Below are 17820 nucleotides of genomic sequence, written 5' to 3'. Positions count from 1 at the left end.
AAACTCACAGTTGGTGCATGGTGGTGCAGTGGACAATCTGTCTCGCGTGCGACCTCTGCGGATTCTATCCAGGAGGCTACAAGAAGTTTTATGTGTTTTGGAAGTCTCGTCTTTATTGCATAAGACTGCAATAAAGACGAGTATGAGTCAAATTACTTTTTTTTTTTCAATTTTTGCCTGTGAAATGATTAAAAATCATAATTATGAATTACTACGTGAAAACTAAAGGGGAGGGGGGGGTCTTGGCGTATACTACGAATGGTCACCGAGGGGAGGGAGGGGTCGAAAAATCTTAAAAAATAGGTCACGTAGTATGGGTATGTTCCCTAACATAGTTTTGTAAGCATTTTTCTTTGCTCGGTATAAAAATTAAAACTGTGATAATACTAAGAGATACTGAAATTACATCATCTTTGTCTATTTGCTTTAAAAGATAACATTGTTATCTAGATAGCCTAGTTAATTCAGTAGTCATATGTATTTGTAACCACAGAGATGTAACCTCAGTGGTTTATTTAGCAATAGTCTAATATAGTCTTTAACTTGAAGGCTTAGTGTGAGTTGTAGTTTTTTCATTAATAATATTAAAAAGTAACATTGTTTTAATGATTAATTTTAACTATATATACATCTAAAACTTACGGTTAAAGAAAGATACAGAAGAGCAAGAGATCAGATGAAATGATAATGGTTCGTACCGTAACAAGCAAATTCTTGACTTTGACGTCAATTATTTTTGCCTCCACCTTATGAGAGGTCATTGCTATTTAGTTTTTGTTCTAATTCTTTTTTTTAAGTTGGAACTTAGGAGCTGGTTACAACATACGTAAATTGAATAGGTTAGTAAAATAAATAAATCAATAGAGTGACTAGATATAAAATATAAATCCAATTATCTTACTAATAGTTTAGATGTATGAATGGATGGATGGATGTTTGTTTGAGAGTATCTCCAGAACTGCTCAACGGATTTTGATGAAATTTGGCATGGTTGTAGAACATAGTAAGAAGAACACATATGCTACTTATGAAGTTTTTTTTAATGCGACGCGGACAGAGTCGCGGGCGACAGTTAGTTTTTTTTTTTTTTAAATAAGCAATTTAGTATTTTTTATTGACTATTAATTCCATTTTATTAATTGTTGAACAATTCAAACTACAATGAACTGAATTATTAATATAATAATTAATTTCAAAACATGTCACAAAAAAGTTATATTAAAAAAAAAAAACTGTTACATTTTCTTTTCAGTACTGTAACAGGGTCAGAATATATGTTTTCGAAAAACTTCGTTTCAATTTGCAATTCAATTGAGTAAGTTAATTACAAATTCTGTTGTGTCGTGCCACTCTATAGATATCCAGTTTTTTACTCGTTTTTACGCTTTCAGGTTTCCAATGCGCACATACCGGCGCGGATATAAAAATATTTTTGTAATACAATATTTGTATCGACGAAGTCAGTTATTGTTACATTAATATCATAATATCAACAAAGAGAATGTCCAAATGATCCTGCGTGTATTGTTTACATATTAAATTTAATGAACCGTTTGTATTATGAGTATCAGTTATTTTTACCTTAGGTGGTGGAGATACCGGCTCCGGTACGTCCGAATCCCACTCCGAACTAAGGTCATCACTGGACGCTTCAGTAAAATCCTCATTCCACGGCACTTCTGATAAGGAATTCTTCATCTGATCGTACCCTGGCGACATAGTCGGCGGTCCATACCCTGGCGGCAGAGGACTGGATGACCTGCAGTCTTCACAATTACAGGGTTTAGGTCCGAACGTCTCTTTGTACTGCAAATCCGCTGTCAAATCAGACTTGGAGTTTCTTTTTGAGTCTCTTTTTCTAGCACTTCTTGGAGATAGTTTGTTATTGCACTGCGGAGGTATGTAATACCTGGTAGGTTCGGATAGCCGTCTACCGCTGTCGGGCGTTTCGATCTTGACAGGTGTCAGTAGGGACATCTTTTTCGTCAAAGGCTGCTGCCTTTCGCCACTCGGAGATCTGTCCTCGGGATCCATCGTATACCTTATGATGGGTATAGAGAAGGGGAACGGTTCGGGGCACTCTGGCATTTTGTTTAATCACAGAACACAAAATAGTCTTCCGCCGGTCTTCGGTAGAAGAGTTAACGACATTTTAGAACTGGTCACCGATTTGTCCAGATTCGCTCCGCGTCCGATCGGTTGGGCGATGCGACGCGCGCGCAATGCTCGCGCGTTCCTCCAACACTGGCAGCTGGCAGCGATCGTATGCTGCCTGTTCTTTTCGTAGGTTGTACGCGCACTAAAATAACTCAAGCAACGCGTTGATAGCGCGCGTTTGCTTTGAAACTGCCAATTTTTCTGTTATACTCGGCAAACGAGGTTTCATCGTTCAAGTACGAAACTAATTGGTTACGTTTTATTGCAGCGTATGTCTGATGACGTCGTGTGCGATAAGGCTCTCCCTGTTATCTTCGTTATGTTGGAGCGTGCTCACCGAGCGGTACATGTTATATTGTTTTTGATTAGTTAACAACAATTTTCTAATTTAACATAATCTTTTCTTTGAAATTTTCAAGAAAAGAAGTTAATAATTTAAATTTAAGTTATTTTTTTACACACATTTGTGGTAGTTGATATAATTAAAATTACATCATTTTTTTGCTACATTATTATTGTACCTTAAATTTCAAATGAAGAATATTTTATGATCAACCCGCTGTCGCCCGCGACTCCGTCCGCGCGGATTTAAACAAAAAACTTAATTAGTAGCCTTTAGTTCTTCCACACTATGTTCTACATATGTGCCAAAAGCCGGTCCAGAGATACCTTCAGACAAACAAACAGCAATCCATCCATCCAATCATCTAAACTTACGCATTTATAATATTAGTAAATTTATAAAGGTCGCACCGTACGTGCATACGATTATGGCTTACTTGTTTACTACTAAGCTAATAACTTTTTATGTATAATCTTCACGATGTTTGCTTATCTAAGTTCATAAAGGTCCATCTAAATATAGTCGCGAGCATTTGACGTAAATGTCGCGTTTCTTATTGTAATAATTTGTTGATTAAATTCACGGAGATGCATTTAGCTCAAGAATCACGATAATTTCTTTGTAAATATTGTCAGAGGACAAGATAAATTTAATTTTCTGAAGAAAACATCGAAATATAATAAGTTAAAATTTCCATATTTTTTTTTAAATATAATTAAATATATTTTTATTTAGAAAATAAATATGATTAAATATTTTGATGACGTTTTTTTTAAGAATTGTTTTCGAACCATTTTATTTAAACGTAACCTTTATGGTAAAGATTTATTTGTAAAAAGCTTTATAAAATATAGTAAATTTGTAACAAAGCTATATTGCGCCTACTGTATAAATTCGATTATATTTACTAAACAGTAACTGTACTATATAAATTATGTAACATATCAAACGTTAGAGGTGTTAAACAATATTTGTAATATCCACATAATAAAAATGTTAAACAGGTTGTTATGGGCAACGGGTTAGAGTCAAGTTTCAGTATACAGGCAGAGATAAATCGATTATATACTAAATAGGAAAGTAATACAAAGTCATTTTCTTAGTGTCATAAATATACGTGGATAGTTGACACGTATGTACTTTAGACGTACTTGGATTTTGGTTCTTGGGTTCCAGGATTCCAAGTTTGAATGTAAGGAATATAAGAAGCTTTCTCTAAATTTGTATTTAAATTAATGGTATTAATTAGGCCCTTCATACTCAAGGAAACTAAGATTCTCGAAAGACATTTAGCCGCTAAGCGACTTCGCAATTCGATTTCATAGAGCTTCGTACACAAGCACACGTCCTCGCTGACATTTCGTTCTTTCGCCACAGTCAGTTGATCGCAACTGATAGCAAGCGACTGTCTTTGATGAAACGGTAATAAACTTGATTAAAGGTAGGCAACGTATTTGCAATTGAAGACGTACATGGGCGCGATCACTTCGCTATTTCGGCGAATTCGAATGGCCGTTTGGTCGTTTTATAATATAAAAAAGAACACAATGTCGGCGACACGTATTTTACCTTTATCACATTCGAAAAGTCACATAGGGACAAAAGTCGCTGGGTTTTGATAAAATACATTGCCTTGCGTACGAATGGCCCAATAAGTGGCCCGCTTGCAACGGCTGGGTACAATTAGTATTTCGATGGCTCCTACGAACAAGGATGTGCAAATCGAAAACTTTTCAGGGGAGACTCTCAAAGTTTCAACCGCATAACAAAAAAGGGCCGCATAGGCCATTTTACTTCGTGTATTTTGTTTAATACATGTTGATTACTAGACTAAGAGGTAGCTTTTAACATAAAAGAGTAAAAATCATACATTTGTTACTTTGGCCCTTATACATAGGACCAATCGATTTAATTTTCATTTAAACTTTACTACATAGATAAAAATGTAGAATAACTTAATACAATTGATACTAGTTATAAAAAACTGCGTACTAATAAGATAAGATACTTTTTTGTCATCGGTTAACATTTTTAGCGATTGTATACTAATTGTATACTTCGATTGACGCACAAACCTGATTGTACTACAAGTATTGTAGTTACTCGGCCTTGGGTCGGGAATGCTGTGCCGTGTTTTTTTTTTTTTTTTTGTATTCGCCTACTACACTTTTTTATCCTTAAAATATGATATGCAAATTTGGTATTTAATTACAATGTACAGATGATCTATAATTTATCGATAAAAAAACCTACAATTTGTTCAAAGTCATCGTTTTGACTATCAAGAGCTCAAGCAGCAATTTCAGACAATCTAAGAGATGATATGGATGGTTCCTACGTATAAGGGCCAAAGTAACAAATTGATGATTTTTTATGTTAAAAGCTACCTCTTAGTTTAGTTAACAACTCTAAATAAAATACACATTTACTGGTATAACTTTGTATTTTTTTTACTGAAGTAAAAGGGCCTATATGGCTCTTTTCCTATATGGTTCAAACTTTCAGAGCCTCTACTGAAAAGTTGTCAATTTGCACATTGGCCCTTGTTCGTAAGAGCCGTCTGTATTTTTTTTATAAGAGAAAGGGAGAAACGAGCGGCTGAATCATCGACGCCAATGGACATCTGCAACATCAATGGAACTGCAGATGCGTAGCCGGCCTTAAGATGAATGTAATATTCTAGGAAGATTCATTTTGACACTGTTACAATCGAGGAAATCCGTAAAACCGAACAGTGTAATAAGATGAAAGGATTGTGGTTTCATTTTTTCAGGTTAGAATTTCAAAATAATTAATAGGTTCAACATGTTTGAGCGTATCATTTGAGATTTTTATTTCATCAGAAATATCACAGAAAATGACAAGGCCATAATATAATTAAAAAAACTTGAGAGGTGTCAAGGGACACCCGGATGGAACAAAGTTCCTTTCGATTAATTAGTGAAGGAACCAATGTTTATTCAATGAATAAAAAACTTAAGTCTTCACAAGAAGTACATTTTATTTCTATGAATTTTCGTTATATATTGTCACGTCGTTGCCATGGTGAAGTAGCGCTCATTCGTCGTTAACATACTTACTATAGCAAAAAGTGTCGTGACAACTTTTCGTAAAAAAATTTTCCGTCTAGCCCCCTTTCACAACGCGCGATAAGGAACTTCGTTCCAATATGAGTCAATTATACTACAAAGTGGTATACTTTTTTACCGATTTCAAAAAGAAGGAGGTATTATATAAAATCAGTTTAATGCAAAATGTTTAATGTTATTCTGTAATGTCATGTATACAACAATTGATACTTTATATGTGTTTTAAGACTATCATAAGTTTTTCTCTAACCGTGGGTTTCTGAGATCAAAATACATGTTTAATATATATTGTTTTCTCTGTTTTGTCAAAGATAATGACGATATTTTAAACACAGATTTTGCTCTTAGAAACCCACTGTTAATCATAATAATTTCGGTTTCATAAACGCCTATGTATTACTGAATACCGCCGTCCTATAGCGGAATTTTAAGTTACATAGTTGACATGTAAATACCTGCTTATAATAATGTTTAAACTTTTGGTGAAATAAAACGTATTATTATTGAAGTTATAAAAATTATAGCGAACTTAAAAACAGTATCTGTAATATTACTAAATTATAAGGCGTCGAAATCAATGTCATTAACGAGAAGCAAGTTACAAATTAAGGTTAATAGTTATTATAGTTAATTAAGTGTCATTGAATCTCTTATGGATCGTAATTTTATTGGCATTTCAACGCTGTTTTATGCGATAGACCACAATATCGGTTACTATCGGAAAAGATTTTTCGTTACTCAGATACAATCGAATTCGATGTATATGAGGAATTACATTTACACATTTCACAGGTTGACAATATCGTTTATTCCATTCAGCCTCGTTACGCCCACTACTGGGCATAGGCCTGCCCCAAAGATCGCGACTATGATCGGTCCAATGCAACCCGCATCCTGGATACTCCCGCAACCTTGACTAGATCATCGGTCCATCTTGCGGCAGGCCGGCCCACGTTGCGTCGACCTGCACGTAGCCGCCATGGCTATATCATTTATTATTAGGTGAATATACACTAGAGCATTTTCTCAAGTATTTCTATGTAATTTAACTTTCTTACTAATGGTTATGTTTGTAATATGGTATCTCTCCAGAACGGCTCAACGGATCCCGATGAAATTTAAGATAGATGTAGAACATAGTTTGGAAGAAAACATAGGATACTAATTTTTTTTTTTAATTAATCCCATCGACAGCTACAGCGAAAGCTAGTTGGTAATAAGTGCAAAAATGTATCTTAATTTTTAAATCGCATGGTCACCCAAATTATGTTAAATAGCTTAACATCAGATCTTATCAATTTAATTCATAATTCATCATATCGCCGATGCAATTAAATGAATTCACAATAACATTCTGAAATGTAAAGAAACTTACGCTTCTGACCTTATATAGTCCGGAATATTATGTATTAATTTAGTTACACATTTATACATAATATGTAGGTGGTGTAATAGAGCTAGTGTTATATAATAACTAGCTGTCGCACGCGAATCAGCTAGCGCGGCATTAAAAAAAAACTTAAAAAGTAGCCTATGTGTTTTAACAGACTATGTTCTACATCTGAGCCAAATTACATCAATATCCGTAGAGTAATCCTGGCGATACCATCTAACGAACATCCATCCATCCATCCATCCACCCATCTAAACTTTAAGTATAATATTAGTAAGATAAAGGTAGAATTGTAATAGTCAGAGATTCAATACAAGGTCGCCTCATAAATTAATGTACAAGAAAAAAAACAAGTTACTTAACTTAGGTAGCCTGAAGAAAGTAAGTGGCAATGGACATAATATTGATGTATAAAATACTCTTATAGATTAACAAACCCAAAAACTCTCAATAAATAGGTTTAATGGACAAACAGGTGATTAAAGAAAAACAAGGGAAAGGTACTTTATGACGTAAGTTTGACGCACGACTACATCTCTACATTCAGTTCGCGTCCGGTGACGTCACTAAGAACGAGACGTGCCGATTGTAATCGATTCCCATTAACAAAGCATTACGAACCCTAGGATAAAATCATAAAGTTCCTTTTCGCGATTTCTGAAGCAGGTAGTTCGATTTGTATATACGGGTACCGTGGACCAGTGTAAATACGTCAATTCGATAGACCGTGTCGATTGAAATTGCCTCATTATACAGGAATGGTGGTTGCATTAAAATTGTACCTCATTAATGTCACCGCAATGACTGTTACATTTTGCTGCTGGCGAATGGGAATCAGTTTGAACGGCATAAATATTTGTGGCATTTATTATATAAATTCTAAAATGATAGCAATAGTTATTAAGGGCTACTGCAATTACACAAACACATATCTAAAATGCTTAAAAACAATGTTAAATTTATATTTGTGGCTATTTTTTGAGTCTATAATTTTAGTCTTAGTCAACCATCTGCTTAATTGACAGGTAAAGTTTATACATAAATATTTGATATTTATTTTTACATCGTATGGTTTGGTATTAAAAATAGAGTTCAAGTTATAGCTTGAAGTTACAAAGTTACTTAACATAAATAAAAAGCGCCATCTGTTAGTTACTTTAGCCAACTCTTAAAAGTTAAGCGATCGAAGTATGTCACTTGGTACGATCGAATGAAGTTCTTAAAGTTACGCTAGAGGGCATTATCAGTCTCGAAACGAACTTTAAATAAGATTTATTGATATTATTTGTTGCAATTAATAACCAATTAATTTTACGCAATAATATAAAAAGTTATTACATTTAAAACAGTCTAAAATCTAAAATAAGTCATACTTTTATTGTGACATGTGGATGGAGTAATTTCATGACAAGTGTACATGCACGGAAACTTTAACTTTTAACAGATGATACGCATAAGTTTGTTATCAGTATGAGTGAAAAACATACCTTTTTAAAGGATTTATCCGCCAGGTTCGGCATGTAGAAGTCAACGATGCCCAGCAGACAGTCGTCACAGCGACACACATCACTCGGCAACGACGACATTGACCCGAAGCTGCTGCAGCTGTCTAGAGAGTCGGTCCGGACCAGCTTCCCCGTACTGAGCGCCTCCATCTTGGCGACCAGCAATGACTCCATCAAAGACCGCGGCCGAGCCGGAGACCGGGACCGCCTCGGGAAGTCCGGAGATAGAGTTCTCTCAAGTAAATCCGGTGACAGTGGTCTTAATCTCGAAAAATCCAGTGACAAATCGGGTGATAATGCCCGATGTCGCGATAGATCTGGCGACATGGGGCACGAGGACGTCAGGTCCGTGGACGACGCCCGCGACAGTGGCGGCGTCGCGCTCCTGCAATGCGACGACGTCATCTTCGTCGCCCGCATCTGTGACGCACTAAATGCTCATCTGCATTAATTACACATCTCACAGCACTACACGCTTGTCAATGTTCACATCAGGATTGTCACAAACGATCAATTTGCAATTTTATCGACTTCACTCCTTCGTATTGATATTTTAATATTGAGCTTTATATATGTCATACCGTTGGTTTCATTGACATTGTCCACAATATCACTGTCACGATCTTTACGATAATGGTGAGGGTGAGTATAAGTGCGAAGTTATTATGTGCAATATGGAATTACGATGTAGACACAAAGGGAAATCCTATAAAATGGTAAATAAAACCTTTACTGATCGTAATAAGAGGACATCAAGCTAATAATATATTACCTTAATAGTATTTTGTGATAGTGAAAGGGTATTAAAACATTAAATTTAAATATTTTTAGGACCAATGAATCCTTTTTTATATTCTTATTGCAATTTTTGGTTATACTGTTCTATATTTTGTATCAGAATCATAAAATACAATAAAATGTGTTGATTTTGTATTGGAGTGAAAAAGTGATATGAAATTTACCATAAACATTGTAAAGTTATTATACAAGTACGAAATATAGTAATTTACATTGGAATAAATGGTAATTCGTTTATCATAACAACGTTATAAATTTTAAAATAAACACTCGCTAGTGCCCACGATTCTGTTTGCGTAGAGGATAAATTTTCAAAAAACATAAAACATATGTGTGTGCTCATTTATTTCTATTGAAATAATTAAGACGTTTTTAAATTAAATATGGTGAAAACAAAATTGTACATAGAAAATTGTATCGCATACTTTAGACCTTTTAAAGTTGAATTTGGAATAATGCTTTCTAATAAGAACTACCTGCATGTGAGCGAACTAGTACTCAACTTTGCTACAGAAATCTCTGTGTAAAATTTCAACTATCTAGGCCCAGTAGTTTGAGTTAGGCGTTGAGATATCAGTAAGTCCATCAGTTTCTTATATTGTCATATATGTAAACATAGATTACGTAACAAAGGGCTGTTATTTATTCTGTCCGCGTAAAACGTAGCCTTGTTTGTTAAATGTTACTGAGGCGCGTAAAAGCGTACGCATTGTTGTTTTATTATATCGTAATATACATGGCTTATTATTGTATGGTTGAAGAATGCAAAGCGCGTTTTTAAAGAAATAATTGTACCTGCTATTATGTGAAAAGCTACGCATTACAATGTCTAATATTAACTAGAAGAATTAACACCAAATGCGTTGCTAGCTTTTTCTGATAAAACATAAGCTGGAGAAACCACTTAAAAAATGAATGAAATAATTGCTTTACTCAAAACACGGAACGGTATATTTTGATCGTCTATAAATTTGAGGATCTACGTTGCGACACACGGAAAGAAATCGTTATGTATTAAAACTTCTATATGCTATCTAGATGTTGTAGGTGGGTTTTGATAATTATCGTTGAAGTTAAGGATTTTTGAAATCACATGAACGAGGTAAAATCAAAATTTACACAAGATTACCTATTTTTTGGTATAATTTAATTTAAGTACAAGCCTACGTGCTTAATGTCACATGTAAAGATATATGAGTTGACAGTAGACAGTTTTCTGTTCATGCAAATTGTTTGGTGCCCGTTGTCTAAAGCTCTCGTTGCATAAAGCGAACATTTATCATTATATTTGATTTACTGAAATTAATGTATGTGGAAATACGTAGCGGAGCTTTGACAAGATTGAATGTAATAAGGACATTGTTTATATGTTTGAAATTTCAGTGGTAAATCAAGTCGCATTTATTAACAATACAACCGAAATGTCAAAGAATTAAACAATAGAATGACAATTATAATATAAAGCCCGCTACACACGTAGGTTTCAACTGTACAGTTCAACAGTTCTGTTCAGAATATGCAGTTAAAACTTAAGATGTGTGTCGTTTCATTTTAATACCTACCAATAAAATAATTCCGAGAAAGGCTTTTAATTTGTACACTTGTTTGTACATTTGTAGAGCTTGGTGGTCTAATAATTTTTAAAAATGTATTCAAATTAAGTATTTTGTTATTATTCTAGTCTTAAGTTTAGTGTCTCTCCAAACGCAAGCTAATTGCAAAACCTATTAAGTTATTAAAGCAGACCGAAACTTAATATATGTTTCGACAACTTACGTCCATATCTAGCGAAGGATCAGGCCTTACGGAATTTCCCGAGCGTTACGTTACGTTTGACATTAGCGCCAACCATATTACTTATGGTCAATCTATAATTGATAGAGATCTACAGGATTGTACGTATGACATTAACGAATAAATCTTGGTATGTAATTTTGACAATTTTACACACGTAAAAGTAAATGATAATTTACTGCCAGTTTATAAAGTATGAAATTTATAACTGTTTAGTAATAGTATTGTCACTGCATCCCTGGTAAAATAGATAATATTTCTGTTATCTCGAAGAAATAAGATTAATAATACCCAGTATAGTTTTGTAGATATTTTTAATTGTGCTTGTGGTATATAATGTACATTAAAATCCACGATTAGAATTGAAGTGAAAAAGAAATACAAAAATAATTTAGTGTCGTTTCATATGGTCTGTCTTGTCTTGCTTCAGTTGTTCATTGCATTTTCACAAACAAAATTCTAGTAAATATAAAATTTATGTTGTCTTCGGTGTAAACATAGTTATCACAAAACTAAAATTTTATATATACTTACTACTTACTTGAATAAATGTATATACAATTCATATTCCCTTCACTTGTCTTACAATTGCTATGTAAATGCTTCATTATATAAACGTATACATAAACAGCAGAACAGCAATATCGTCTATCAAGATAGCGATCTTTAAACACTGACTGATTGAATTAAATCAAGCAATTTGTCCCATAATATAAACAAACCTTATTTAGAACACATTACTATTTCATGAAACACTTTATAGAAACTCAGAGAAATTAATAACAATATTACTTTCACTTGTTAATTAAATTGAATTGTAAAATTATTCCGAGATTTCACGAATTTAACGCTCCTAATCAAGGGTAGACTAAAGTGTTTGACGTCTAAATGTCAAAGTTGGTAACGAATTACTGTTTTTTCAATTATTTAATTCAAACACTAACAAAAAAATAACACTAACACTAACACTAATAAAGAACAAAAATTAGTTATAATTAATTAACTTTTAATATTATTTGAACAAATGAAAGACAATTTTTACACTTTTGTTTTTTTTAACAATTCGTCTGCGACTGGCAAGCAGACTGCCAGGTAAGATTTTATGAAAAATACACTTGACAGTTATTACTAACATTAAATAACTATCGATTGTATTAATTTTATGTGTTTTAGTGTGTCAATGAGTGCTTGTGACTTTATTAAAAAAAAAAACGCGTAATCCATCAAAGAAGGTAAGTCACACACATATCACTTTTAAATTGTATACAAAAAGAAACAATTGCAAGGAATTAATGCTATATGGCAAATACTTATCCTCATACAATAATGCCGCCAAATATCATCAAGTGCGAAATTTGAATCAATATTCAAGAGGTAGTACCTATCGTTCACCAATAACAATTCGCAGCCGCAAAAATTTACAAATCTTAGTAGGAAAGAAATCAAACATAATATTTATAACTTGACAGTTTAATATTAAATTTATATTGACAAAATTGGGTTAACTTTGCACAATGATTAATATTATATTTATTATATTGATTGCAATATTTACTTCTCGCCGCATATCTAAGTTAATCTGACGGCTTGCAATAACACATGTTAAGTTCACGAAGTTATTTTGAATTTTTCTTTCGTAATAAAAATACTTTATAAGGTACAAGGATTGATTTTTACGTAGTAAGTATGCTCACTAGGAAACCATCGAAAAATTCATCGTAAAATTGTTTCACCGTTTGTAATAACTACCGAGAAGTGTTTTTTAACGAACAATGACTTGTTACGAAAATATGTTATTAACTTTATTAACTTAATTATTACTGTTTAAAAATGAAGCATCATTGGCGCAGTTGTTAAGCGCTTGATCGAACCGGACCGAAATCTATACGTCCAGGTTTGATCCCTGCCGTATACATATCAATGTGGTTTTCGATTTTCGAATTTTCTATGAACATTTACCCTTTTTATGTGCAACCTGCACAGATCTAGCAAAGATATGTGTGAAGTCAATCAATCCGCACTGGGCTAACGTGGTTGACTATGTCACCCTAGCTTACTTCGGTTAGGCTCCGAACTATTCGATATAGACATGTATATTGACGACGACGATCATACTTATATTACAAATGCGAAAGTTTAGATGGATGGATGGATGTTTTTTTGAAGGTATCTCCAGAACCGCTGCATGGATCTTGCTGAAAGGCAGATGTAGAGCATGGTCTGGAAGAGCACATTAGCTACTAATTAAGTTTTTTATTAATTCCGCGCGGAAAGAGTCGCGTGCGATAACTAGTTTGATATAAATTATAGTGCGACGTGGACGATTACGTTTTTAAATTTCGAACGGTAAGTATCGAATCGAAGACGTTTCGCTATGTGTGGTCGGCGCGAGTCTACTACTGCGAACCGTGATTGCAATTCAAATTGACCTATTACCAACTAATAAATATTTTACGAGCCTATGAAGTATTAGCAAGCGTATATAGACAGATGATATAACGAATTCATTTCAAATAATCGTGTGTGGTTTTCCAAATTTAATTTTATGTACGTAAAGTTCAACAAATAATAAGTATCTAAAAATGTAGAGATAATGATAATTCATCCGAATTATCACATTGTGTTCACATTAGGTTCACATCATGGTACATCAAATTCATAATATTTTATTATATATTTCTTGCCCCCCGCATGTTTAATTTTATTTATGAAGTAGAACGTTTTATTTATATCTGTAATAGAAATCCTTTAACAATGTTCAGTAAAGCCTCAATAAATCTATACGTGAACACTTTAAAACTATATATTTAAGTCGTTCATAATTAAATTAATTACAGTTGATTTAGGAATGTTGTAAAAACGAATGCCGCTAACGTATCGGTATGTTGTGGGTCGCATATTAAAATAATTAACTGCATTTAAAATCATTCCTTCGTTAATCTTTAACCGGCTTCTGAGACCAAAATATCTGTATAAAACATAATATTGTCCCTGTCATTATCTTTGACAGGATAGAGATAACATGTTTTAAACGTGGGTTTTGGTCTCAGAAACCCATAGTAAGTTAAGCAGTATACCGCCAATATATACGACGACTGTAACTAGTCATTTCTAAAAATCGATTGTAAAATTAAAAAGTTCAAGATCTAAGTTTGTACCTCAATTTTTTAGAGTTCCGTACCATGAAAGGAAAAGACGGAACCGTTATAGGATCACTTTGTTGTCCGTCCGTCTGTCTGTCAAGACCCTTTTCTTACTAAATAAGCTATTTAATTACGCTTTTATTTATCTGTACTGTTTACCCAATTTTTTTTTTGTTTTTACACATTCTCTGTACTTTTACATTAGTTTTTCATTAAGTTAATTTACATATCTGGTGCGATTATACAGGCTGTTCGAGTTGCGGTCACCATTAAAGGAGCCGCTTTCTGCTCGTAATGTCGGCAAAAAAACAACCAAAAAAGGCAAATACTTATACGTTGAATATAAAACATTTATATACAGAGAAACAGTTGGAATGAAGGAATTATTAATAAATTTAACCTTTTTTTTATTTAGAACGCCCTCAACCTATTAATTATTATTTTTGATAATGTATGTAAGATGAAGTAACGCTAAACATAAACAGTATTACTCCAATAAATGTGTGTACAGTTAGAAAATGTTTAGTTAATACATGTTTTAACCATTTAACCGCTGTTGATTTATATAATGGATGTTAACGTGGTTAAAAAAATGTGTTTTACCCTCAAATATGTATCATCAAAATTGATTCAGGTATTAGTAATTTGTTATTTATTTGTCAAGATTGCATTTATGTATTAAAATAATTCAAAAAATCATAATTTCTGGCAACATCTAATATCAACGTAAAATTTGACATGTGTTTAAACTAAAATGTAATAAAAACACTGTCTACGTTTTTTACGATTAGGCCCGTATTGTCTTTCCCAGTTAAAAAATACTAGGTTTCAGCGAACACGTTTTTTTATATTTTTGTTTGTACAACGAAACAATAATATGGAATATTATTAAATTACAGAGTACTTAAACAGTGCTGTGTGTACACTGTGCCCATGGATGGTAACTATGTGAATGGTTTGTTTTCTGTCTACAAACTGATGTTACGTATTTTTTGTATATCGTTGAAAGATTTCCAAATGATCAACATGTTTCATGAATGTTAATTATCATGTCGTCAATATTTCAAGTCGAACCATTGAGTTTTAGAAGAAATTTAGAAACTGTCATATTTTTATAAGAGAATGTTTCAAACGAGCGACGGGAATATAAGGTGATAACAGACCGTTCCATAACGCGGCTGTACGTGGCAGGAAAATTCAGCGAAATCGCACCGTTGAGAGATACCAGCAATCCAAGTAGTGTGGATGGTACCTTGCGGTCAGTCGCATCGGCTGCTGACGAAACTCAGCAGTAGGACCCGTTCCAAACAGTTCCGCGGAACAATGCATTGTGGAAACGTCTAAACAAAACTATATTGTTATCCCAACTTAAACAGAAAAAGAGGGGACAGTCATAGTAAGAAGTTTTGACTGTGGAAATCAACTAAGTTTCACGTTCCATGGCAGAGGAACCCACTGTTAATAACTGTGAAAATCTCTCGTCGGTTACTAAAATAAAAAAACATCTTGAGGACCAAAAGTACCTCATAAAATACCACCCGCAGTGGTAAATAAGAAGTTGTGTGTACTAACTGCCTTACTGAGCGACTTTATCTGCCGCTGCGAATTGTTCTGGATTCTCTCAACGACGCCATTTTCTTTATCAATAAATCGCGTATATTCTTTTCTTTTTTATATTTCTTAAAACTCAACGTTAATTATGTATGTTATATGAAAGCAAGTTGAATTAACAAGATGTGAATCGTAGAAGAAGGACTTTTTTAAGTAAGCGTTTATTATTACTAAATTAACTATTAAATACAGATTCGAGAGTTATTTGTTTTACATTAAACTACAAAGTTTTAGGAAGACTAGTAAGTGATTAATTGTAGTCACTAGCACAATCTCAATAGAAACAAGTAAATATCCAATCTAGGACAGGATAACACAAAATTCCTATACTGCAAAATAATTCCAAATTCATTTTTATTGCCAATAAACTATGAGACGTGTTCTATTAATACTATTCTACGTTTTAACGTTAATAAACTAAAATAATCTTAAAGTAATAAATCAAGCAATTTAACAAACGTTTACCAGTAAAATCAGTGATAAACGCGACTATTACAGTTCATATCCTCTCACCGCAACAACATTACTTATATTAAATCATTTATCCGACGTGTTAATAAGTCTATAGATAACGTTTAAGTATCGGAAACCGTTTAAATTATGAAGCGAAAATTATATACAGTTTAATATTATGTTACATACCTAGAATATTTTATGTAGCTAGCTGTCGCCCGCGACTCCGTCCTTGCGGATTTAAAAGAAACTTAGTAACCTATGTGTTCTTCCAGACAATGTTCTACATCTATGCCAAATTTCAGTGTGATCTATCTAGCTGTTCTGGGTAAACAAACATCCATCCAACCATCCTTTTAAACATTCGCAACTTATAATAGTAATAAGAAGCAAAATATAATATAATATAAATATAGTTTAAGTTTAAAATTGACGCAATTTATAATGCAAGTAAGTGGTGTTATAAAAAAAACAACAGTTTTGTAGTCTTTTGAATTATTATGGGTAAATTACTAGTATTTTAAGGGTTCGTGTTGATGATAATTAACATTCATGAATACTTTATTAATGAGTTCGCAAGCCGCTGAAAATTTTTGCATGTTTTCGACACTCAATTCCATCGCCTTTTTTATATTCAACAATTTAACGGACTTACGCACAGCCTCGCATGCCTTATACCTGCTATGAAGGACAATTATTATTAAACTGTTTCCAAAAAAGTATTTTAAAGCATACTAAATGTAATCATAGTGCACTTGTTAAAGTAACTAAACGATACTATAGATGTAATATATTTTGTATCTATTAAGTTATAGAAAACTTCAACAATATCTTAGAAGTTAGATTTGCTTTGAACAATCGTTCCCCAAAAAATTCTTACTCATGCCAGTGTTTAGATACTTGAATGGATGGATTGATGTTTAATAGAAGGTATCTCCAGAAAGACTTTGTAGAACATAGTCTGGGAGAACACATAGACTACGGAGCCGCGGCCGTCAGCCAATTATTACTAATAAAAAAAAAGAAAATGAATTCCAGATCGGACCTTGGTATTTACTGTTATGTTACTTAAAATGATTTTTCTCGGTATAAAAAGCGAAAATATTTTTTCTTTAAAGCATATAAATCATCAAAGTTATAAGATAAAGATCTTTCCAGAATATACGATTTCATAAAATAAACAACTATGTAAATATTAACCTGAAGACGTTATAACAAGGAGTTATTGCACAATAAATTGCGACGAACAAATGCGACTGTCGTCGTATATTTCGTTTTCCGATTCAGTACAGAAGTATGATGATAATACCCCATCAGTCTGCAGTTTACAATAAAATTAATGTTTTACTTCAAGGTAATACATTAATTTAAGAGAACTTTAAGGCTTGCTGCATACAGAAAACTGTGTACAATGACTTTTGTATACGTAACTTTACGGCTTAAAATATAGCTGGGGATAGTACATAATTTTTTTGAACAAAGGTCGCTATTTAGAAATAAAAATATTAACATGTAACACTAGCTAGCTGTATAC

General features: G+C 33.1%; 1 protein-coding gene across 3 annotated transcripts in view; it reads right to left on the bottom strand.

Moving 5' to 3' along the window:
* LOC106720004 (inositol-trisphosphate 3-kinase B) overlaps positions 1-9142 on the bottom strand; it is a 38865-nt gene extending 29723 nt beyond the window's left edge. For 2 of the 3 annotated variants that reach the window (XM_014514524.2, XM_014514525.2), the window contains exon 1: positions 1582-2396. In XM_014514524.2, coding sequence (XP_014370010.2) covers positions 1582-2088 — 507 coding nt within the window. In that variant the 5' untranslated portion in view covers positions 2089-2396. Of the gene's footprint in view, positions 1-1581; positions 2397-8469 lie in introns of those variants that run through there. The other variant, XM_014514526.2, reaches the window with a different exon arrangement.
* Positions 9143-17820: the final 8678 nt, after the last annotated feature.

The sequence above is a fragment of the Papilio machaon genome, chromosome 14 (assembly GCF_912999745.1).
Source record: "Papilio machaon chromosome 14, ilPapMach1.1, whole genome shotgun sequence".
NCBI lineage: Eukaryota > Metazoa > Arthropoda > Insecta > Lepidoptera > Papilionidae > Papilio > Papilio machaon.
The sequence above is the reverse complement of the archived record's forward strand: the minus strand, read 5'-3'. Positions and strand labels throughout refer to the sequence as shown.